At 38.6% G+C, this 26,180-nt stretch overlaps 1 protein-coding gene across 1 annotated transcript in view; it reads right to left on the minus strand.

Annotated features, from left to right (window-relative positions):
- SLC1A3 (solute carrier family 1 member 3) overlaps window positions 1–24,788 on the minus strand; it is an 82,185-nt gene extending 57,397 nt beyond the window's left edge. The window contains exons 1-2 of the mRNA XM_030567187.1: window positions 24,624–24,788; window positions 22,605–22,884 (exon numbers count right to left, since the gene is read on the minus strand). Of these exons, the coding sequence (XP_030423047.1) occupies window positions 22,605–22,785 (181 nt within the window). The 5' untranslated portion in view covers window positions 22,786–22,884; window positions 24,624–24,788. The remainder of the gene's footprint in view (window positions 1–22,604; window positions 22,885–24,623) is intronic.
- Between the last annotated feature and the right edge of the window lie 1,392 nt (window positions 24,789–26,180).

The raw sequence follows: 26,180 nt of genomic DNA on the forward strand, positions 1-26,180 counted from the left end.
CTCTGCGCCTCCCTCCCTGGCACGTTTGGCCACACTCCCTGCAGCTGCATGTGGGGTGGGATAGAGTCATTTCTGCCTGAGAGAGTCTGGCTGGGAGGCAGCGGCAGCCCGCTCCCTACCCAGGCTCATCTGCCAGGGACAAGGGACAAGCATGCCGGGGCATGGGGGGGAAGGGTGGCTCCAGCTTGCTTGGCCCCTGTCCCCTGACAGCAAGGCCCAGCCGGGAGGTGGGTCCCCGCTGCCTCCCAGCCATGCTCTCTCAGGCAGAAGTAGCTCCATATCCTGCTCCCTGCCCAGTTGCCAGGGAGAGTGGCCAAATGTGCCGGGGGAAGCGCAGGGAGAGAAAGACAGAGCCCTCTCTCCTGCAAATAATGTGGGGCGGGGAGAACATGGCGGCCTGGGCTGGGCTGGGCTCAGGGTGGCGGGGAGTGTCACTGTACAGAGGAGATACATGGGGCTGTTATGTGTCCTCCCCTTTAGATTCTGTGTCCCTCACCCTAGTATAGAGATGCATCAGTTGTCTATGGTTCTCTTCTTTGTTTGGGAAACACAATTCTTGTGCATAAAGAATCCATTGGAGTAACGTATATGGACACTTCATTTCTGCACTTAATAAGCACTATACTGAATAATAAGCAAGTAGAATAGACAGGCTTCTTACTTAGGCTCTGATCCTGTAATTATCTTCAGATGGATGCATCCTGTTGCCCCACTGAAATCAATAAGGGTCTGTGAGTATGTCAGGTCCAGACCTTATACTGTGTTATAAGGGCTACATTTTCTGGTCCAGTCAGGCCTTTTTTGCACATAGTGGAGAATTGGGGCCCCACTATGTGTCTGATTCAGTGGATAGTTCTATGAATATTATCTGAATGTGAAAGCAAGTTACTGCAGCTTCTGAAACTTGAGATGCCAAGAAATTTCTGCAGATTTTTCTGGTTTATTCAATATGCTGTTCAGTAAACCACTGTATGTCGTATTACAGTGGTTGTCTAGCATTCTATAGTGGAAGGAATCAGAACTTCTGAGATGCAGAGAATGATCTAGAGGGCTGAGCTCTAATCTTTGCTTTGCAAATGACATCATGTATGGTTGGGGCAAGTCATTTAACCTCACTGGATCTCAGTTTTCCCTCTTGTAAAACTGGTATAATGATACATAATGTACCTGCCTCAAAGAGGTGTTTTGAGGATTAATTATGATCAGATAATGTTATTAGCAGTGCAGGAAAGGATTTAAAAGAATAATTCCCTCCAGTGCAGGAGTCACTAGGTGAAATTTTATGGACTGTGCTGTGTAGGTCAGGCCAGGATGATCATAATAATCCCATCTGACCTTAAAATTTATGAAAAATAAAAAAGATATTTAACATGACTTTAGTAGAGATTTTAAATATTTAAATACCACATTTTATATCCTTGCTATAGAACATATTTACAATTTTTTTAAGTGACTAATGAGTCTGAAGAAGATATGGCAAACTTTCTTAACTTGTTTCAATTCAGTCTGTAGTGCTAGCTTTTAAAAGTCTTAAACAATGAGACAAATCAGCGTATTGATGTAGTGGACCTTTACAGATAAAGTACAGCGATAAGGTTATCTATCAAAATAAATCAGGAAGCAGGGCCTGATCTAATGTTGCTGTGAAACAGGGTGCTTAACATCTCTTAGCAGTTGCTAGTACCCTGCAAGATCAGGCTTGAAGAGGCTGAATGCTGGAGCTGGCCTTTTTCAGTAAGAGTTTCAGGTTTCCAATTCAGTCTGAACATTGTACTGAAACAAAGCCTCACGTTAAATGTTCCCACAACCTGTTGCACAGGTTTTTCCTCTCTACAAGTAAAGCGCAAGCAATCTATGATATCAGAAGCCCAACTTTCTGAATGGTAAAATGGTGCACCACTTCTGCACTGTAGTGGAGAACCATTTTGTAACAATCTTTTGGCTTCTTCAAGACCAAAATCAATACTGTTTGTTAAAGTCAGTGAGTGGAATTTTAAAAGATAACTGTGGTACTGCAACAAAACCAGAGCCTTGGTTGAATTGTACAGTTATTCTTGTAAACAGAAAGAACTGAGATTGGAAATAATCAAAGACTGGTTTTAGGATGTACCCATCACAGATGCAACTGAATTCCTGGAAAACTCCCAGCTTGTGGGACAGTCCCAATGGTGGAGTCTTTTGTTGTCTTTCATGCATCGATTGACATTTTACTAACGAACTCACAATAGACAGTCCTAAAAGTGCAGAGGACAATGTGATCTCTGTTGGCCAACTGAGAAAACACCCAGCTGCTAGAACTTCTTCCTTTATTTGACTAGAATGTGGGTATGGAGGGAATTTTGATGTTGTGCCCCAATTTCCCCTGGGACACATGAGGAAGGGTAAATTTGAAGAAAGAAGATACAAGGTGAAAACATAGTTGGGAGAGGAGGAAAGAGAGGAAATCTGCCATGAAGAACGTGGGGCTTCCAAAATCCTAGACCCAGCCTTGGGAATATTTTATTGCAGATTTTTTAGTGATTATATTCAAATGAGATTCTGCATGTTTAAACACAATGGACAAAATGGTCCAAACCATTATTATTAGAATTATTATTCATAGAAAGAAGAAATTAATAAGGCTGGCAGTAGCATAGGGATGAAAATGGGTAAATAAGTTAGATGTGATCTTATAATACATATGGCATTAAAAAAAAAGGCAAATGTGCTTTGGGATTGTTTATACTGAGCCATGATATTTCAGGACAGGGAGAAGCATGACTCTGGTGAAACTAAAACTGGAATATTGCATTCCGTTCTAGACACTTTTGCACCAAGAAGATGTAACAAATTTAGAGTGCCCATTTCTCCCTATTTATATCTTAAAAACTATACCTGTTTTTCTAATGGCTAGGAAACATGATAATTGTCTGTAATTATTGGAAAGGTATAAACACCAGGTGGAAAGTAATTTAGTATGCTATAGCTAAACTTTCTGCAAGAAGGGAGACCAAAATTAATACATTTTAACTAATTTTTGAGAATAATTTATTTATGAAGATGATTCTTATTCTTTTTTCCTTTGAGTAATAGTGAATATAAATGCTGTATTTTTCTATGTGGGCATAACAAAAGGTGTCTTTTGAGATTCTACAGAAGGAATCTAAGCACCAGCAGTTTATTTTGAAAGATAAAATATGCTTCATTTTGTAAAATGAATTTTAAAATGAACATAAAAAATCTCCTTATCGAACACATAAAGAACTTCTTAATCCCATCTATACTACAATGTGGGCTTGGTCTTGAAATGGTAGAAAACTGTTCCAGGACCTGGCTCATTGTGTTGTATAGATGGGATGGATGGCAGGCCACACACCTTCAAATAGGATTTAGTTTCTACATCAATAGAACCATCTGGTCACAGTTAAAAAATTAGCGGTGGACTCTAACCCAGAACCAATCACTTCTGAATTCTAGGGAAATTTAAATCTAATCTCCTCTCTAGTGATGATTTTTTTTTCCTGAGCTCATCACCTTGATATCTGAAGTTTGTGGCTGGATCTTTCACTAAGTCTTGTAGCTTCAACAGATTTCTTCCCCTGAAATAACTGAAATATTGAAACTAGAACAGAAATTCTCAAAGATAAAAAGACAAACATTTTTGAAATGAACAGTAACAGAAACTCTGTTTTGTAAAACCATTGAGTTTCCAGTTTTTAAAACTAATCGTGAATCCCTAACCTGTTTCTCTATTTCAGAAGCATGCAGTTATGGACATAAAGGACTGCAGATTTATTTACAGTCCATATTTCTTAAATAAACTTTATTTGCAGAATATTTCAGAACAAGTATATAAAAATAAATTATTTGTATTGTTGACATGATCAAAAGCCAGACATAGCTGTTTCAAACTGAAAACATCAACATGTATTCCACAAGAAAATTACTAGACCGTGCTTCCATTACAAGGTACAAGATCCGAATTTTCCTTACTAGTGCAAACAGAAGACATCAAAACCTGTCACCTAACTGAGACAGAAGTTCTTACTCTTCCACTAGGTAAAAATAACACACCAAACTGAGGGTAGCTATTAATGCTGATTCAGCACCAGTCCTGCACCAATACTGGGAATAATGTTCTGTTTTCAATATGACATAATGAATAACTGGATACCACTGATTTACATAGGTAGCAATGGAACCTGCCAGGTCAGATCTGAGCACTTGTCCAGTACTTGGTTCCTCACAATGACCAGACACAGTTTCTTCTGAGGATGGTGCAAGTTCTCAATTAGAGACATATATGGAATGCAATAAGCTTCTTTCTCACTCTAAAAAGTTAATGGTTGGCTTATGCCCTGAAGCTGGAGAGTTTATATCTTTTATATGACTGTGGATGTTCCCATAATCCATATAAAAGTGTAATTTTTCGAATCCCACTAACCTTATGGATCTAATGATATCTTGTAGCAGTAAGCTCTATAGGCAGATTATGTATTTTATAAAAAGTGTTTCTATTAATAATTTTAATGTGTCTTTCATTTTTATTGAATATTCCCTTGTTCTTTTGTAATGAGCACTTGGTTTACTATCTCAACACCACTAGAAGCATTTGATTATTTTCCCTACGCCATTCATTATACCTCTACCCTGTCCTTCTTACTCATTTCCTCTCTGAACTGCACACTAGTGTTTGAAAATCTCCATGCCTCTAAATAATTTTTATAGACCCATTCTGTACATATTTCTGTGACCTGAGCAAAGCTTTCTCATTAGCTGTCCACATTCACCGCTAGACCTTTTCCCTTGGGGCTTACACTGAATTTAGAATTAGTAATGAGTAGTTCACATTATTCTTTCCAATTACTTTGCATTTGTCAGCAGCTAAATTTCATATGCCACCATATTGTCCATTCACCAAGATTTTGTTAAGTCTTTTTGAAATCCTCACAGTTTTCTCTAGGTCTGTCTATCTGATATATTGTAGTTCACTCCCTTTTCCAGAGCATTAAGAAGTATAGTAAACAACAGCAGTCCCAGTACTCTATAATCCTGGAGCCATTCCATTGCTTGATAACTTGCCCCCTTGAAGCAGATATAAATGCATCTCTTGTTGGTGGCAATTTTGCTGAGTGAACTGAGCAATCAGTGGGACTAGCAGGTATGATTGGCAGATGTACACAGGTCATTTGCTCTGGTACCTCGAAGAGTGCTGAATTAAAGGCTGACCAGGTTGGAATGTATCTTTCTCCTGAAATGGTTTGGTATGGTATGTCCTAGGTGTCTAGATCATTTGAGGGTACGTTTTCTGTCTCTTCAGCTGAAGCCATACTCAATTATTTTTAACCTCTGGAGTGCATCCCAGTTTTGCACAATAACCAAGGGAGGTCAAAGATAGCAAATATAGAAAACTCTATTACAGTCAATTTAACGGCTGCTTCATTGAAAACTGGACTTCTTGGCTTCAGATGTTTTGGACGTTGGTAGGATAGTGAGTCATTAAGTCAGGAAGCTCCTTCAAGGAATGGTTCTTTGTTGATCCAGATAGCACTTGAGGTTGAGACTGATTCCCATTAATATACTCCTGGCCATAACAGTAACATAAAGAGTATCATTGCCATCAGCTGTATCTTCAAGGAAGTCTAAGTTATCGACAGCACAAAATATCAACTTACCCTTGATGAGGTCTGGGGGAATGGACAACCCTTTATTCAGTTCCATGCAGCAAAGAACTTTGTTTGCAATTGAAATCTCCTGGTAGAATACTTTGTTACAGTCTATGGAGAAGCCAATGCTATGCATATGTAACACTGATCTCTCTCTCTTCCCGCCCTCCCCCTTGTTAAACCAATAGCGACTTGTCATGGTAAACTACACATATGATCCGCAGTATGTATGTATTGGAAACCTGCCTTGCATTGAAGCACTTATATAAGTGTGTATATAAGGCTTTCTGATAAAATGGCAGCCTTCTTCTCCACTTGCTTATTTTCCTTCTCATTGGTGCTGACGTCACTGCAATCACTAATGCACCACTTAAAGAAGTAGTACATGTCATATGGTATTATTTTTCAGGTTTGGCATCGGCTTTGGATCCCTGAAACTCCCACATACTGCAGGACAAAAAGTTTTTCCACAAAAATTTAGCAGCAGCAAACAGTCTTCATATTACTGTTGACATTGGTGTTTTCTTCCACTTTTGATAGAGCCACATCTTTTGTAGCTTTTAAGGATATGCATTGTGACTCAATTCTGCAGATAGAATTGCTAAAAAGTACATCAATATCCCACAGTTCATCTTCAATAAATGCTCTAAGAGCCTTTCTTGTAAGCATTTGTTTGTCTTCAGTGCTATTCAAAGCACATACTTTTCTGTACTTAGCTTCTGCATCAGCTATTGACACTTCTTCCCCATCCATTTCAACCTTTGCAAAGCAATTAATGAATTCCAGCTGTGGTGCAGTAGAAAAATGGACATCGGTTTCTGTTGCTTTTTACCTATTGACACAACCCATTACATACATTCTTGGTATAGGATTCAATGTGATACACAAAGTCATATGTGTGGGCATCTTTCAGGTCAATGCACCCACTTAACTTTACTTTCCATGCAATGTTCAGGAAAGCTCTACAACCTCATTCCCTATGAACCCATCCTAAGGACCTCCTATATGCTTCTGTAAACTGGTTGGGACTCACCACCTGGCACCTCCTGCTGGTAACTCTGGGAATTAGCTCGATTCCAGTGGAGAGCCCCCTCCTGGTGGTGTCCCATCCATTTTTCTGCCCTCAGTTGACGTTTCTGGACCCACGTTGCTCCCTGCTCGGTGGCGTCCTCTTCGAGGCCACTGCCCTCTGGCAGTGCTCCCTAGTCCATCTGCACCCCCTTCCGGGGATCGATCATCAGCAGTCCTCCATTCCAGCCGTCATGTGCATCACACGCCCTACCGTCTAATCCCTCTTGGCAGGGATCTGGCATGGCCTATAATGGCTGCTCCCTACAGCCAATGGCTGGATGTACTGCAAGGAGGAAGGGGGGGACCCAGGCCCGCCCTCTACTCTGGGTCCCGGCCCAGGGACCTTCTGGCATCAGCCTCGCTGTCCTCTTTCTTCCCTCCTCTGTCTGTTTCCCTGGGCCGCTTCCCCCCTACGGCCCCTTGCACCAGCTAGGCCCTTCCCCTCAGGGCCTGCAGCCTTGTAGCTATGGGCTAGAGCCTTCTAGCCTCCCTGAGCCTGCCCAGCACTGCACTGCACTGTCCGCGGTGCTAGTCTCCCCCCTTGGAAACTGACCTTCCCCTCTCAAAAGTAGGGACAGACTGACCACTCCTGCTCTGGGCAGCCTTTATATATGGGTGACCCTGGCCCTGATTGGTTCCCTCCAATCTGGGCCCTGATTGGCTCCCCATAAGCCCTTTTCTGATTGGCTCCTGGGCTGCGCAGGCTCCCTGGCCTGCCACAGCCTATCCTCCCAGGGAGTGGGGCAGTCCGCCCCACTACAGCTTCCCAAGATACACAGACAAGAGGACCCAGGCAGACCCATCACATCTGGCCACAGTACTCTTACTGAAGGAATATCAGGAGTCCTTAAAACCATACACAAACCACTCTCTGCACAAAGGCCCAGCTTCCTCCAGGACACAACTGATTTCCTCCAGAAACTCCAACATTAACAGCCTCCCTCAGAACACCATCCTTGCCACCATGGATGTCACCTCACCATGGATGTTACCAACATGCCTCACTATGATGGCATTGCTGCCTGCCTCAAATATTTACAAGATAATGGACAACCTTCAGACCTCTGCCCCAAACACATTGACAAACTCATCCATTTCATCTTCACCCATACAAATTTTACATTCAACAACAAACCATGGGAACAGCCATGGCACTAGGATGGTTCCACAATATGCCAAATACCACCTCCCCCAACCTTGCTAAGCTCATCATCAGAAGCTAGTTAGCCACAGACCAGAACACATCAACTCAAAATGGAACCAGACACTGCCAGAACAATGAATGTAAAATTTGTAGATCTATTTCTGCTGCTATGATAGCCAACACCCCCCACAACACACCTTTCAAGATCCATGGGTCCTACACATGCCTATCACCACATGTGGTATAGCTCATCCTGTCCACAAATAGCCCAGTAACAACTAGGTGTGTGAAACAAGATGATTGCGATACTCTCAAATGAACTCCTCTCAGTCCTTATCCTCAAAGGAAACCTGTGCAACCCCTTCAAAAGATGAGTCTGGGAGCTTAAATTTATAACTTTGGTAGATACTAAAAATCCTTATCTGAACAGATTTACGACTTATTACAACAACCTATGACCCACTTAAATCCTCCCCCTAGCTTCCCCCTACTTTTCTTCCTTGTGACTGGAGAAGTGTTAATGGGCTACTTCAACTTGAATGGTTCCTGCATTAACTACTTATGCTAAAGAATCTATTCCATCTTGTATTTAGTTGTGACTCTTTCTGAGTACCTTTCCTAGACCTGAAGAAAAGCTCTGTAAGCTCAAAAGCTTGTGTCTCTCACCAACAGAAGTTTGTCCAATAAAAGATATTACCTAATTCACCGTGTTCTCGGGACCAACATGGCTACAACAACACTGCATATTAAGACTTTGATTAATTTACTCTTTTTATTTCCATCTTATGTGTTATCTGCCCTAGTTTATGTTCCTTTCTATTGGCTTCATATAGGTTTGATTTTTTCATCTAAAATGACCTCCTGTACTTTGCCATTTAATCCCATTAATATTTTTCTTGCTTTCTTGTTTCCTTTGTTATTTAGGGGTAAGCATACTTTCTGTGACTCCATTATGATATACTTAAGGAAATGCCATGACGAACCTATGGATTTTAATATACTCTTTACTTTAGGGTCTTTTTGACTAGATGCTCACCTCCAGATGAACTTGATCATATTCTTGTCAGTACTGCTCAGTGGTTACTTAAAGTAGTAGTTACTACTTAAACCAACTCTAGTTTTAGTCTTAAAGTCTCTAGTCTTAAACCAACTCTTACTCTTCTTACTTCTTAAAGCAACTCTAGTTTTACTTAGGATTCAGTTGAGTGTAGTCTTGCTCTTGTGTGCATGAGAACTAATTGTTCCATCATGCAATCATTTAAATTGTCGAGAAATTGATTCTCTTGTTCCACTGTGACATATGACCACTTTATATGTGGGTATGAAATCATCCATTTTTACTGCTTTATTATGCCCTTTGATTTTCCTTAACAATGTGTGCTCAGTGGGGGAGATTCTAACCCCATTTTCAGCCCCTTCATTTCAGGTAAAAGAGTTGAAATAACCTAAACAGGTTCTAAAAGTCCTTTTTCTAGCCAGGGGAGAATTCTCTTGGTTCAGGAGGATGCTGTCTTCCTTCTACAAGCTGTCTTCTGGAAGCTCTGGAGTATGAGGCATGCCAGGGATTGTTGGGGTAGGGCTGTAGCACATAGTGTTTCTGGACTCCACTGATGCCTATAGGCAGCCAGGGACATACTGCAGTAATTCACACAAGCCCCAAGGACTAAGTTATGTTGGGGTTTATGTCAGACCCAGAATTGGGAGAGTGTTAAGATAGCTTAAAGCCACTTTAATTCCGTTCTCTTAGGCTAAAAGTTCTGTGAGTTTTCTTTTAAAGATGCAGCACAGAATATCACCCAATATATTTTTCTTGGTAGTATAATCCTCCTAATTTCTCTGGGTGAAGTCCCTTACCAGTTGGGGGCTTGATAGAAGTGGCTCCCAGCACTTCTTACAGAGCAGAAACTGGGGGAATTGAAACAGGGACTGCTTGCTTCCCCCTCTGCTTGAGAGACAGAAACAGCTTGGGGCCAAACTAGCCACCCTATGGACAAGCCAGGCACCCAACTGCAGGCCCCAGATAGCCTGCACATGGCTAGGACTGCCCCACCTGTGAGCTGAGCACAAGCGGGAACAGTTTGTGCAGATAGAACTGGCTGCAAAGTGACAAGTTACAGCAGTTGGAGGGGAAGCAACCCAAGGGTTACTCAGTGCAACGGAAAGTAAGATGCTGTTTTGTCTCTTTCAGCCAGGGGACCTGAGACTGACCCAAAGCCCACAGCTCCACAGGGAAGAGACTGAATCCTCTCACTCCACTGTGCCTGTAAGGACTGCCTGCCACCCAAGCCTGCTGTTTCCCCTGAACTAGAAACCAGGGATGGCCAAGGCTTGTGGCCACCAAGGACCTCTCTTCCAGAAGAAAGAGCTGGGACACCACTAGTAGGGTGATCAGACAGCAAGTGTGAAAAATCAGGACAGCGGGTTGGGGGTAATAGGAGCCTATATAAGAAAAAGACCCCAAAATCAGGACTGTCCCTATAAAATAGGGACATCTGGTCAACCTAACCACCAGTTTTAGTTCTCATTGATCTCCAACTCCACCAACCAACTATGGCCTATGGGGAGACTATGCGGGCATTTTTGTTATTTTTACTTAGTTTGTGGGCATTTAGTGTTTATTGCTGTGGGATTGGTTGGTTACTCATTTGTATGACATCCTTACTTCCCTTTCCCCTTTACTAACCACTACATGTGAGCATGTCTCATCTGAGAACAAGAGCATATCTCATCTTCTGCAGATTCCTCCATGATGAGGGCATAAAAATCATTAGATAGCTGATCAGCTATCACAGATATAACCTTTAATTCCTGATTTGATCAGAGACTCTTTCCACAGTAAATAAACCAAAACCAAAACAAAAAGAACACCCCCTCCCAACACTTCTACTCTTAACACTGTTTGACCTCCTGCATTTCTGTGCTCCCAGAATCACCTGGATGCTTTCTTATAACATATACGTATATTTGAAATCTTCCCTAATATCAAATGAATGATCTCAAATTATCAAAATTTCATTCTTTCTATTCCTGGATCTGCGCTCTGAGGCAGCCCTGCCATATGGACTACCTAAGACTCTCAGGCTTACTGATGATTCAGGCTGCCAGCTGGCCTGGGAGTCTGGAAGCCCTAGTGTCTTTAGTCCAGGGCAGCCCACATGTCAAGGTTTCCCTAGAGCCACAGACCCTGGGAGCTCCAGGCAGCTGCTGAGTGAAATATCAAGGACATCAGTTTCACTCAGTGTCTGTCAGGGTCCTCGGGAGCAAATTTAGTTTCAGAAACACCATGTCTGGGTGTTTCTAAAACAAAATATTTTTGGAATTTTCGTTTTAATGAAATTTTAAAATAGCAAAATTTCCTGTGAACTTGAACTCATGTTTTGGCCAATTCTATTTGTATTGGGTGATCTTGCAAGTGCCATGATAAGGCTAATTACTTGCAAGCTGCAACTATAAACATTTTAAAAACAATCACTGTCAACCCTTCGCTACCTTTAGATGTTCCTTATTTACTGAGTTGTGCTGTACATTATGGTTTACTCTCAGATCTCTCATCCACCTCACTCTCCTTACTGTTTGGCTCTAGTACTACTTTTATGGTACCTTATATACCTGGAACTTATATACTCTCTTGCTTCTAAGCCACCAAATGCTTTCTCTGTCAGTCTCCAAGTTTCTCTTTAAAACTCTCTTCTTCCATGAATCCTTCTTACATTGGTTTCTCACCAATGATTTCTCCTTTACTTGAACTACAAGGAAAGAGGGTCATGTGGCTAAAGCATAGGATTGGGAATCATCAGATGTGGTTTCCATTCCTGGGACTGTCACAGATTTTTTGTGAGTCACATGACTTCTTTGTATCTCAGTTTCCTCATATGCAAAATAGGGATAATAATGCTGTAACTACTGTACCTAGCCAGTACACTTGTGTGGAGACAGGTAATTCCATTTCACAGAAAAAACAACGAGGAGTACTCGTGGCACCTTAGAGACTAACAAATTTATTTGGGCATAAGCTTTTGTGGGCTAAAACCCACTTCATCAGTTGTATGGAGTGGAAAATACAGTAGGAAGAGGTGTGTGTGTGTGTGTGTGTGTATGTGTGTGTGTATATATATATATATTCATGTATAACATGAACAGATGGGGGTTGCCTTACCAATTCTAACAAGACAATTCAATTAAAGTGGGTTATTATTAGCAGGAGGAAAAATCACTTTTGCAGTGGTAATCCCCATTTTTTCATGTACTATGTGTGTGTGTCTGTGTGTGTATATCTATCTATCTCTATTGTATTTTCTACTTCATGCATCTGATGAAGTGGGTTTTAGCCCATAAAAGTTTATGCCTAAATAAATGATAGTCTCTAAGGTGCCACAAGTATTCCTCGTTGTTTTTGCTGATACAGACTAACACAGCTACCACTCTGAAACCTGTCTCCATGTCACAGGGGATTTCAATATTTTGAAATTTGATTTTGTTCCAATTAGGAATGAAAACCAAAAAATTTGAAAATCTCTTTGTAAAGGAAAGTCCTGGAGTCTGTGTCTCCAGGGCTGTCCACCTGGCTGGCTTCCTCAGAACTACAGACCCTAGAAGACCTGGGGTCCCTGACTCAGGGGTAGTTCACTTGTCTGGCTTCTTCTGAGCCATGGATCCTGGGACTCCAATTCTGGAGCAGGTTTTCTGGCTGGCTACCCCAAGGCTGTGGACCCTGGAAGCCCTGAGACTGAGAAGCAAGCTGGCAGGAAACCAGACATGTTTCACAAGTTGCCTGGCAGACAGAGTTCCATTGGAACTTTGTTGAAATAGAACAATCTGCACAGGATGTTTCGATTTTGATGAACTGAATAATTCTGTCAGAACTCTCAGGGCTGCTATGAAACATAGTTCATTAATATGCATTGAGATCCTCAGATGGAAGTTATTTAGAAGTGCAGAATAATACTGTCCTATTTTTAAAATCTGTTTTGAAGTAGAGGGACAGTTTTTAATGTCAGTTATGCCGATGTAAATCCTAAATAATTCTACTGAGGTCACTGGAATTACACCAGATCACTACTAGTGTAAGTAAGATCAGAATCTGGCTCATGGATTATATCCCATTATATGTGTTACAAAGGTTCATGTACAATTAAGGTGCTGTTAGCCACTTTGTAAAAATTATAATAATAACTATAATTATCTTGACATACTTTTCTGTCTGGATATCACTCCTGCTGCATCCTCTTGAGAAGTGCTCATATTTTTGGTCCCTAAAATAATGGCTTCCAACAGATAAGTTATTCTCTCTTAAGCAGAATGGAATACTGATTTTAATATACTGGTCAGTTTATAAAGTTTCTTTATTAACTTTACATTTCTCTCTTTTCCAGTTCTCCCTGGATTGGAAGTTGACATATTCTCTAACAGCTTATGATTCTTTCCCATTTACTGTACAACAGTTTCAAAATATCTACATCCATTATAATCTTTCCTTTATATTGGTGAGGCATCCAAAGGCCACAGTTAGGATCCAGGTCTCATGGAGCCAGGCATTGTATGAACACCCAGGAACATACTTTGTCCTTTCCCTAAAGAGTTAACAATCTAATTTAAGAGATAGTCTTATGTAAGATTTTACAGTGTCTTGTATTTGTGTTAAAATATCCCACATCTGTTTGTGTTCACACATTTACAACGTATCCATAACTACAGGTAGGAGTCCTTCCCACAAAAGATACACTTTTTTTGGTTCTGTCTTATATCTGTTTTACCTAATCAGTACATCTTAGTTTTGACTTCTTGCATGTACAGTTGTGCATGATACTTTGTGGAAAGTGTCCACTTTCATAAAATCATAGCCAGAAGAAACCTTGAGAAGTCACCAAATCTAGCACCTGTCACTCAGATGGACCAAGTAAACCTAGACCATCCCTGACAGGTGTTTGCCAAACCTGTTCTTAAAGGCCTCCAGTGATGTGGATTTTATAATCTCTCTTGAACGCCTATTCTGGAGTTTAACTACCCTTATAATTAGAATTTTTTCCTAATACCTAACCTAAATCTCCCTTAGTGCAGATTAAGCCCATTATTTCTTGTCTTGTCTTCAGTGGACACGGAGAACAACTGATTACTGTCCTCTTTATAAGAGCCTTTAATATATTGAAAGACTGTTATCAGGTTCCCTTCAGCTGTCTTGTCTCAAGACTAAACATGACCAGCTTTTTCAATCTTTCCTCATAGGTCAGGTTTTCTAAACCTTTTATAATTTTGATTGTTCTCATCTGGATTCTCTCTAGTTTCTCTGCATCTTAAAGTGTGGTACCCAGAACTGGATTAGGTACTCCAGCCGAGGGCCTCACTACTTCCAAATAGAGTGAGACACTTACCTACCATGTCTTTCATATGACGCTTCTCAACAAACCCCAGAATTGTATTTGCCTTTTTTACAACTGTTTCACATTGTTGACTCTCATTCAATTTGTGATCCACTCTAATATCTGGATCCTTTTCAGTAGTATTACCACTTAGCCAATTATGCCTCACTTTGTAGTTGTGGATTTGATTTTTTCCTTCCTAAGTGTAGTACTTTGCACTTGTCTTTATTGAATTTACTCTTGTTGATTTCAGACAAATTTCCAATTTGTCAAGATTATTTTGAATTCTATTCCTGTCCTCCAAAGTGCTACTAATCTTGTATCTGCAAATTTTATAAGAACAATCTTCACCCCAGGTTCAAATATTTAATAAAAATGTTATATCATTGTATGGTACTGGAACTAGGAGAGACCTGTGTGGGATCCCACTAGATACATTCTCCCAGTTTGACAACTGGTAACTATTTTTGAATATGGTCTGTGAACCAGATTTTCACCCACTTTATAGTAATTTAAACCACATTTCCCTATTTTTCTTATGAGAATGTCAAGAAGGACTGTGTCAAAAGCCTTACTAAAATCAAGATATATCACGTTTACAGCTTCCCCCAATTCATGAAGCCAGTAACTCTGTTAAAGAAGGAAATTTAGATTGGTCCTTGACAAATCCATGTTGGTTATTACTTATAACCTTATTATCATCTAGGTGCCTATAAAATGATTGTTTAATAATTTATGCCAGTATCTTTCTAGATATCAAAGTTAGATGACCAGTCCCTAGGTCCTCTCTGTTCCACTTTTTAAAGATCAGTGCTATGTTTGCCCTTCTCCGATGCTCAGTTATTTCAAAGATAATTGCTAGGAGCTCCAATATTGCTTTAGCTTCATATCAGACCTCATATGTCATAAAGTGTCATATCCTATTCTAACTCCAATCATTCATTCCCTCTAACTCTATTGGGAGGGAGTCATAGGTACCATGTCACAATCCCATTTATAAATAATATGCTCATTATTTTCATTAGTTCCGAAACTGTTTGCTCTTGCAATGTGCATAGCACTTTAACATCCAGAATACATGATCTCTATAGAGAACCTATCATAACTCCTGATTCCTGCAATGACCACCCATTAACATATGAAATCTAGTACTTGAGTAGTCTAATTGTGTAATTGAGGTGTCTGTCACAGTGCTAAACAAATGTTTGATGAATCAAACTCTGCTTGTGCCAAAAGCATTTTATGCCTGTAAACACTAGGGGGTAAAGATGTTTCATTTCATGCAACATAGACTCTTGTGTGGCACATTGTCAAAGGAGTTTTGAAAATCCAGTTCAATTATATTTCCAAGTTCTCTTTTATCCAACATTTCTTGACACACACAAATAATCTGAGTAGGTTAGAGCAAGGATTTCCCATCAGAAAAGTCAGGCAGGCTGGTTTGTCCCTAATTATATCATGCTTATTTAAATGTTTTTATAATTTTTAATGATCATTGCAATCATATCTCCTGGTATTGAAGTAAGACTTTCTGATCTGTAATTCACAAGATCACCTCTAGCAACTTATTAAAAGATAGGTAGGTTCCTGTACAACACTTGCAATCCTCTAGCTCTCTGGTATACTAGCTGATTTTTAATAAATTGCATATATTTGCTAAGCCACTTCATTCTTAAATTTCTTAACAATTCTTGGATGAATACTGTCCAGTATTACTGAGAGAACAGTCTGTTTAATGTATTGATTTGTTACAGAACTTCTGTTAACTCTTCAGCCTCAGCGTCTCTCATCTGTATCTTCCCAACATTCTCTTTGGTGCTCAACCTCTTGAAGGATCACACCTCTAGGAAGGGTGGTCCATGAAGCATGATCCTTATAATGAATATATATATTGAATATAATGAATGTATATTCACATCACCTGCAGATATGGCATCTACAAATAAATCTCCTGGTCTGTTAAACATTTTTCAGAAAGGGCTACAACTCACCCTAAAGACTACACTAATGGCAAAAAAAAAGGCTAGGTGAAAATACTTGTAAGAAACACCAAAATCTGTGCACTAGACAGTGTCATCTGTGAGTTGCCTTTTCGGTACTTCCAATAATATCTGATTAAGTAGAGTCTTGAGAGATTGATACCCAGACAGGTGTGTGGCATTTTTTGTTTCGTTTGTAAAGTTGGTCCTCATGAAATTGAGGAACGACTATAATGAACTAGACGCAGTTAGGGCTATAAGTAGACACATGTAACCTTCTCTGTATATAGTGTTTCACCTAAGGCAGATCAGCCAGGGTGCACAACACACCTCTTATTCAATCTTACACCTTTCTTGAACAAACATTGTGTCAGTTCTGCTAATTTGCAAAGAAATGTGGAAGCCATGCCAATATCTAGTAAGAATAAGTATAAGACCATCTGACTGATTTATATTTATGACCTAAAACCCATCCCAAAGGCCAATCTCCAGATTTGTAAAAAAAACAAACAAGAAAATTCATAGAAAACACACCTACTTATTCTATACATGAATGTTTAATATTAATTGTTTGAACTACCTCCAATTCCCTTTGTCTCTTCTTCTACTTACAACTATCACCTCTTCCTTTCTCCAAATCACCTCTTTCAAAAAATTCCTCAAAATGCAATTATTTTGGATGTCTTTTTACTCTTAGTTAGCTATCACTGGCTGTCACTCAGCCTACCTTATGTAGCCAAGGATATACCAGATAGTCACAGAAATCTAACAATTTTCTTGATTCATTCTAAAATCCTTAAAACCAGGAGCTCTTTATTTACTTTCCAAAATACTTTTCCTCACAACTCATCTGTAAACATACTAGTGACACATAAAATGTTACTTAATCTGCCATATCCTGCTGTCTTTGGAATTACCCTGAAATATGGTTTAAATATTAACCTGGAATCTAAAAGATTATATTATGTTAAGGAAAGGATAGTGAAAATTTCAGCCTGAAAGATGAAAGTTTCAGAAATTTGTAAGCAACTGAATCATAGATTAGAAAGGGTCAGGCAACCTTAACAATAGTTTTTACAATACCTATAGCTAAAATAGTGGTTTTTTATCCCCTTTAGACATATGCTGGGTGTCATGCAAATATACAGCCCATAAAATACCTTCAGACAAAGTTCAGGTCACCCATTCTATCTATTGCAATGTATTTTTTTCACAGAGCCTTTGCCCTGTCCTGTTATCTTTTTACATAGAGAATTGAAATCATAGTTAAAGCCATACAAACATATTTAATGCTATGCTCATGCCAACTTCTCACATTCCATGCAACATAGCCTTCAAATCTAGTCTGTAAGAAGTAGTCTTAAATCAGCTTTAAACAGCTCAGAATGAGTTTTTAGAAGGTCTCTGACATCTATTTAGAAAAAGTTATGATATTAGTACAATTTGTATGTACAGTGCAGTAAACTGCAGTGTGTACTTTCTGCACACAAATTTTATGACTGCTCCAAAATGTTATTTTTCAGCACTATTCTACCCTATGATAGTTCCAGAGTTTGGAGCACAGGAAGTTTGTACATATAGTTATATATCTAAAAGAACTTCTACCTTGGTTGATCTGTACATTTCGATTCCCACATTGACCAAGTATGTGATTTCTCTGTACTGTATGTGGCTTTAAATAAAATAATAGTCATTTGAATTTTTGGATGCTGTTTAGTTTCAAACTATGAGTGTGTAATAATTGTAAAATCAAAAGTATGGTAGTATTGTAAGAAGTAACTGATAAAGAAAACTTGGTACATTTGAACTTTCAGGTTTTGTTCTGTTGTAAGAAAATTAAAGTGATCTTTTACATTTTTTTCCCCATAGTGATTTTTTTTTTCAATCTTAACTCCAATTTCAGTGTTTGTCTGGGAATATGCTTGAGGCATTTTTGAAAAGTTTGGAATTATTCAGTGAGAGGAGTCAGTGAGGAGCTTGTGAACTGTGCAGGTTCTTATGTGTCTCTGTCCCTTTTGCTCACTTCCAGGTGAACCCTCTGTGCCCTGTGTGATGTGCTCATGCTTGCTCACCTAAAACCACACCTTAGTAGCCTGACATCTTGGTCCCATGTGAATTTTAAGCTCCCTACCTCAGGCACTGTGGCCATGTGCACTTACAAAGTGTATATTGAGATCATGTGCATCTTAAATGGGGAAAATTATATCCCTCTTCTCGGGCTACAGAGTGCCCTTGAGCAGCAGCATAGGAGCAGTTTCACCACACCAGGGAGGTAAAATGTGGGTACACCATGCACATCATCTGTGTGGCTCAGAATTCTACACTTTTGTGGCATGAGGCAGGAGGATCTTCTGCTGTGCACATGTTCTGATCCTTCACCTATTCCAGCCATTAGGCTCAATTAGCAGTAACAAAGCAGCACTGCTTTAACTCTGTGGACTGGGGAATGGATTCCTTCCCTTTCCCCCATGGAGTGTCCCAGTGCACAGCTAGATTAGTTAGACTGGTCACTGTGAAAAGATTTTAGCTAGAGAGTTCAGTAGGGTCGTGATCACCTCACAAAATATGCAGGAACTATTGCTTATCTTATATACTCCCCATTCTCCTTTAGTACCACTGGACCTCTCAGTTTTAGTAGTGCTCCTCTGTGACTAGCTTCACAAGAGTTCTACTCATAAACTCTAAGTGACTTGAGCTTTTCCCTTGGGTAGCCACCAAACTCCACTGGAGTTCCTGTGGAGTTTCAGAGTTCTTCTGGAAAAAATCTGGACTCCTGTGGGAGTTTTGGAAACTGGGTGGTGGGCAGCAGGAATCAGGAGAGACTATACAAGAAGGGAAGCATGGGGGAATGGAACAGCCATTGAGATTATGCCAAAGTTTTTGGTGAACATTTCAAAGTCTGTAAGACCTCCTGCAAACTTTCCAAAAGTCATCAGGACCTGCAGCACACCTTAGAAGTGCTACTGGTCATTTTGTCATACTCAATTCACTAGTGAACAACTCCCCAAATATGCCTTTCTCCAGCTCAGAATAGGTCCTGAACCCTAGAACTTGCCAAGATTCACTGAAAAGCTCATTTAAAGTTTCTAGACAACTCATTTTGCAGACAAAAGAACTTACAGACGTTTTCAAAACTTTAGAATGACCTATTTTTTTCTACATCATATTTCTCAAAGATAGCTTGTTTGAAATCAGCTCCAATTTTATGAAACTATAACAATAGTAATAATGAGCCACAGACCATACATGCAAAATTTGACACCAAAAGGAACTTTCTTGAAGGTTTCAGAAAAGGTGCCAAAACCAGGAATATTATAGAAGTTAGTCTCAGCTTTAGCTCTGGAGAAACTTCTGACATCTCCATATCAATAGCTTAATTTTTTTACTTTAATTGTTTTTATTGCAGCAGACAAGGAAGCCTTTTATCTGTACCCTAGCAATTGATTCTGTGCTTTCCCCTCAAAGATAACTGGCACTTTGCATTGCCTTCTTTCATCTTTCGGGCTTTGCAATAGCATGTATACACTCATCCTTTTTCATCAGTTCTGTTCATTCTCTTCAATTTTCATTGCAGTAGCACCTGAAGTTAGAGGTAATAGATACACTTTCCCTTATCTCGTGAGGATCACGATGCTATTTCCTGTGCACTATGCTCTTGCTTATAGGTGAGTGCTAGGTAATGTCAGTTAAGTCAACAAAATAAATGTGCACAAATCAGATAAATGTATATCCATTTTCTATGAGCAAATATGTATCTATGCATTCATAACAATTGTTACATGAACTCAGATACCCACTTGAAACTATGGTCCTGTAATTGTGGGCTAAGTCCTATGATCCTACAAATTTAATCTCTACCAGATTCAGTCCTGCTTAACAAATGAAGTGGGAAGCGCCATATTAAACCTGCTTTCCCACCTTGACAAAACGGCCAGCAGGAAAGTGTTGGTACGTAACATTTGATTTTACAATTAGTGAATTCAGTCCTTTTTAAAGTTGCTGTACTGACAGCCCTGGAAACTAAAGCCCTTGGTTTATTTATCTAATTGTTAGAGCCTGGGCTGTCAGCAATGAAAGCTTCCTCAAATGTGCCCTGCCTGCTACCACTTGGTGATGTTTCAACCCTGCCATGGCACAAAAACACAGTTCAGTTTTCATGTTCATTCAAACTCTGGTCCTTTTACTGTGATAGCCAACAAGGTTGCCAATTCATTCTAACGGTGATTAGTTTTGTGATGTGGACTACTGTCCACTAGGAACTAGACCATGCCCACCATCTGGTTTTATGTAGATTCCCAAACAACTGAGAGATGGTAACAAAATTTAGTCGTTACCAACCTGATGCAGAGTGACAATTTAGAGGTGTTCATACTCTTAAGCCATCCAGTTCCCAATTAATATATATTTCTACCTCAGCATACCAGTAACAGGAGGTCTACTTATTTATAAGAAGTTGCTCTTTTGTTGAGAGCCATAGATATGCCTCCCCTTTATTTGTGCATATAATGTAAGTTTACACATCATTTTACAAACATAGGCAAATTCTGCTCTCCACTGCACTAGTATATCTAAAGTAACGCTTCTGAAGCTGCTGGAGTGAGAGGTACTCCAGATATACCACTGTATGAGTAGTCAGAATTTGTCACAATGGTCTTTGCTACAGTGTGAATTTTCAACAGTTCTAGCATCACTGCTGCTCCACTAGTGCTAGCAATGGTGGATGCACTTGTGAACATGAGAGCCTATATGAATGTTCCCACCATTGCTAGTGCTGGGGGAACTACACCAGTGCTAGACCAGTGCTGGAAGAATTGCTAGTTCCTCATTATAAACTTAGTGATATACCTTGCTGTGAGCAGATTAGTCTAAGAATTAAATTGCTTTTGAATTAGATCATATTTTTAACTTCAGATCCTATAATGCACCTTCCTCAGTGGACAACCAGTTAAAATACTTTGTTTTATGTTACTGATATTAATTAATTTTTTTGTTGACTGTGGCAAATTCTTACTTAGGAATCAAAACACTGTTAACCAATTACTCTTGATAAAAAGTGAAAAGGTGCTATTTCTGTTAGGGATATAAAGTAGGTACTGTATTTGGCCCCCAGACTGCATTTTCTGTCAGCAAAAGACCACCAATAAAATGGAAATTCTTACAAATAATCCTACAGATATGAGAAACAGTAACAGCAACAATGATGTCTGATTCCTAAGGAAGCTTAGGAAATGAAACAATCAAATCTACATAAGGAAGCATCATTACAGCAGTCTCTAAAGGTATTAATGGGACTGCTCACCCAAGCAGGATTTGGCCTCATTTGTAAACTCTAAAATTTGGCATGTGGGTGAGTGGATTAATATGTTTAGGCTTGAAATTAATCTGATCACAATTTTTTTTTATTACAGAACCAAAATCTACTTGCTCCACAAAAGAGGGAATTGTTTTATTCAGTGCAAAATGATATTGTTTAGATAGCAAAATTCTAGTTAAGAAAAATAACAATTATGAATAATAAAATATTTCTGTATAGAACACTTTTTGGTGAAAATTCATTGTCTTCAGATAAAAGTCTTTCCATCAAATCAATCTTTTATGTAGCTAAAAATATTTTAAAAGATTTTTAAATTTTGGCACATTCTAAATCCAGCATTGCTCATTTCGCGGGCCAGACCCCCTCCGATTTAAATTAATGGAAGCTGAAAAGTTTGAGCATGCTATTTGATCTACTGAATTTCCACCATGTATAGAAACAATGTCTGATTAGTCACCATCCTGCAGTCCTTGAGCAGGTAGAACTCTTATTGCCTCTCAGATTGTATCTGAAAGATGCAAGTGTAAGAATAAGAGTAATTGAGAAAGCATGACCTTGGATTTAGGTTTGTGTTTTATTTTATATTTGTCAAGGGAAAGCACAAAAGGTTTAGACTCTGGGTTCTGATCTCTGATATTTGGCTTGTCTGAGAAGCAAATGACCCTATAATTAATATTGGGGACTTCTGTCTCTCATTTCAACATGTTAATTGCATGGGTTAGTGGAAAGTGACATTCTGAGGCATTGTATTGCAACTGCTTTTTGGCAGAAACAGATTTTGTTTGATTATTCAGTCCTTTTGTTCTGTTATAGTAGGGTTGATTCTTAAACAGAGGAATTAATAAAACAGCTGAATTAATGTCCTTTACCAAAATGATTCACCGCTTTGAATACTAGAATAACTAAAATTATACTTTCTCCAAAACTTCAACATACACTTCCATAGCCAAAAATGCTCCAAGCCAGCAAGTTATTATCAGTGGAGAAGAATCTGGGATCTCTTTCAGAATGCTAATTGCTGAGGCCAAAGGACATTTTCTAAGGCTGTCAAATGCAATGGAGAAACAGAATCTCCCTATTGATCAAATTACTCACCAACAATGACAGCAGTGACGGTGAGGAGCACAAAGGCATTCCTCACTAGGTAACCTTTAACATCATCCTTAGTTACGCTCTGCATCTTCTTTTTTGCCAGGAGTGTACGTTTCCGTACTCCTTGCTGAAAGCGCTCCATCCTACTTCCAGATCTTGGATCTTCTCCGTTACTTTTAGTCATCTATATTTTGAAATGTGATTTCTTCTTTTATAATTTACTGCTGTTAAAATCTCTCCAGAAAGACAGAAGACCTTCTTCCTTGGGAAGTGCAGGAGGAAGCTAGAAGACAAGATATGTCAAATGTCACAATAAGTTAAACTTCAGAGGAATGATTAGTCATATCTACACATGCAGGCAAATACTCATCATATAACAAGCAGACTTGGATTATTTAGATTAATTAATTGATTGCAGTATGTGGTAAATAAGTGCAACAGTTGGTGGAACCCTGATTTGAAAGTATAGATTTTGTTCAGATCTGTATTTCTGCATCTGCAGGGAATGGGCCTGATTCTTCTTTCACATTGGTATAAATGAGGAGTAACTTCACTGCAGTCAATGGAGTCACAATACTATAAAATGGATGTCACAGGAGAATCAGCTGCTGTATATCTATAACTATTGATCAAGCCTCATTTTCATGTATTTAGCAGGCACATATTTATCTGTACAGAATCTGCCTATCCCACCTTTCAATGAAACTTCTGATAAATATCTTTTTAAATCATAGCATTCAGAATATTATGTATTTCAGATGTTTCTAGATAATTTTAATGCTTTGTCCTGCATTGATTTCTCTCCTGTTATATTGCAAAACACAGCAGGAATAGTTTCTCTTTACTTACTACTCAGGAGGTATGTCTTTGATAGTAACATTCCTCTTTGAAGTATGTAAGCTACTCTGAACACATCTGTAAAACATCAGAAGATGTAACCCAGTTAGCCTGTTTCTTCATGTTTGTTACAAGTTCACACTACAGATAATGCTTTGCATTGATATGATCTGATAAAAATCACACTACAGATTTGCCTTTAAGATTTTTTTTTAAAGTTTTCTTTAAAATAGTTGGGACATGTTTGCAAGATAATCTACTTTTCATTTCAAACACGCTGTAATTTTTTTGACTGCTTGAAATTAATTTATTCTGTAATTAAATCTGCACAAAACTATTTTGCAAAGTGAGAATCTGCTTTTCCATAATGTTGGATAACACATTTATGCCTGCTATCTATTCTAGTATTTCTCTAGTAGGGTCACAAATTCATGAATGGATATAGCTGGCTGCACCACTGAAATCCATTCTCAATTATATAGGTCATTTATATCTTTCTGCCTTCCTACATCTATTGCCTAATTAGCCTTGCAGAAAGCATTTAGAAAGTTCAGGTTTTGGAAGAAGGATGTTTGAAGGGGCTAATCATGTTGTTTAAAAAGGTAAGAAAATGTTTTTGATGGGATTTGGTCTTGCTCTTGGAGTTAATATATGTTTAAAACTAATATGTTAATATACTGTTCTCCCTGCATTTTAACACATTGTAATATGGTTTTTTAACAAGATTGTCTATATACACACATGTCCGATTCCCCCTTTTCTGTCTTCCCCTCTCTCCTTTTGTTTAACAAATGTCTATTTTAAATTGGGAAAAGCTATAATATTTAATTAGTCTTTTTTTAATTGGCTGCAGAGTGGGGGGGGGAGTTCTTAGGCTGAACTAAATGTATTGTGTATGGTATTTTTGATCATGGAGGCATGACTGCTGTGTGTTTGAAAGATTTTTCTTCAGAAAATTAGTTTGCAGTATTTTGTAACAAGCTTATAGATTCACCCAGCCCTCTTCTCCCTCCAGGACCAGTTAACGCAATATCACCCCAATCTGCTCTTTTTAAGTAAGATTAAAATCAAGAAAGAACATTCAGTATACACCTCAAAGCATCATCATATCAAATGACCTAGAAAAGTATTTTACAAAAGAAGAGAATGAAAAACGAAAAACACCAATAAAGAAAACAAGCTCACCTTTTCAAATTCTGCAATGTTCCCAGCACAAAAGCCAAGCAACAAGGTAAATTTCCCAGTAGGTACAATAGAGATGGAAAAATTCAGTGAGCAAGAGAAGTAGAAGACTGACAATATGCATGTGCTCTGGATACAACAACTTACTATCACTGCAACTTAAGAAAAGGGGAGGAGACTATTAATCCAACTCTGGAAAAAAAATAAACACAACTGAAGGAGGAATAAAAGGCTGAGCTTCTGGAATATTGATTAGTCTTGGCACAGTAAAAACAGGGTTGCTTTCTTTGTTTTTTCCCTTTAGACCACTTTCACGCTTTGTCAGTTCAGCTTCATTAGAAATGCAAAATCAGGACTCAGGAAGAGTTGAAGAATGACACACAACACAGAAGGCTGGAAGTCTTTGTTATTAGAGATTCCAAACCAGGAGTCTGTAAAAATTAAACATAATTATATAACATTATTCCACTACTTTTTCAAAAAAATGGTGACATATCTGAGGATGTTATTCTACTATAAGTGTTTTGATTGGTAGTTCCAAAGTGTTTTCTAATCCTTAATGACAGTTATTTAAGGAAGCATCTTTCTCTAAGGTGGGAAACAGTGTTCCAGTTACTCCTGAGAAATGTAAAGCTATCAAGAATCGATCAAAATATGATCAGATCTAGTTCTTTATAATTTTCTTGTTACTCAAAAAGCAAGATGAAACTCTTTTAGAGTCTTTTAGAGTCAACCCAGTTCAAAAAAGATTGTCTCAATAGCACAGTGTGACTAATAAAGGAAAACAGCCAGTTTTTCCTAAAAAATAAGTGGCCTTTTTGCATTTAAAAGCTTGCACCATTGGAAGAATATTTTGCAATAAATAAAAAGCAGCATCTTTTACTTTTTCAGAATATGAATTTTGATTTTAAATGCTGGTTGAGTAACTGACAGGTGCCGGGTGATAAATCATGTTGTTTAAATAATGGGGGCTTACTTTTTAGCATATCTTTCATCAGATTCCTGAGTGGTGACTCCCTATTGAGAATTACAAATGAAAAATGTTAAGTATACCATGTACTAGGTGCTAATATTATTATTACTACTTCAGAGGACAGGACTTTCAGTTAATAAGGTTTCTGTAAAAAGAAAAAATATTAAATGTCACAATGATCATACAAACTAGGCATAATAAGGATAAACTTTGAGAATAAATTTAATAGTATTAGAATTATTTGCCAAAAATCACCCCAATGTTTCTGCTTTCTTATTTAGGGAGTAAGTCGATATTCACCATATGTACTGTGCCTGGTTTCAGCTGTATTCTAAATAAAATGAGGACTATCTAAAAAGATCTCTTTAAAAACCAGATAGAGTCAATGTATAATTACAATCTACTCTGCTTAACAATGTTGCCTTTAGATACAAAGAATATTGGATTAAAGAACAATGTTTGTAGTTAATTTAGGTCCAAATTCTGAGTAAAGACTGAAGAATCTGGTACTTGGATATTTAACACTGAGTAAAGAAAACAAACATCAAAATTGAACTCATTTTGAATTGCCTATGAATTGGATGAAT

The sequence above is a fragment of the Gopherus evgoodei genome, chromosome 6 (genome assembly GCF_007399415.2).
Source record: "Gopherus evgoodei ecotype Sinaloan lineage chromosome 6, rGopEvg1_v1.p, whole genome shotgun sequence".
In the NCBI taxonomy this organism is placed as follows: Eukaryota; Metazoa; Chordata; order Testudines; family Testudinidae; genus Gopherus; species Gopherus evgoodei.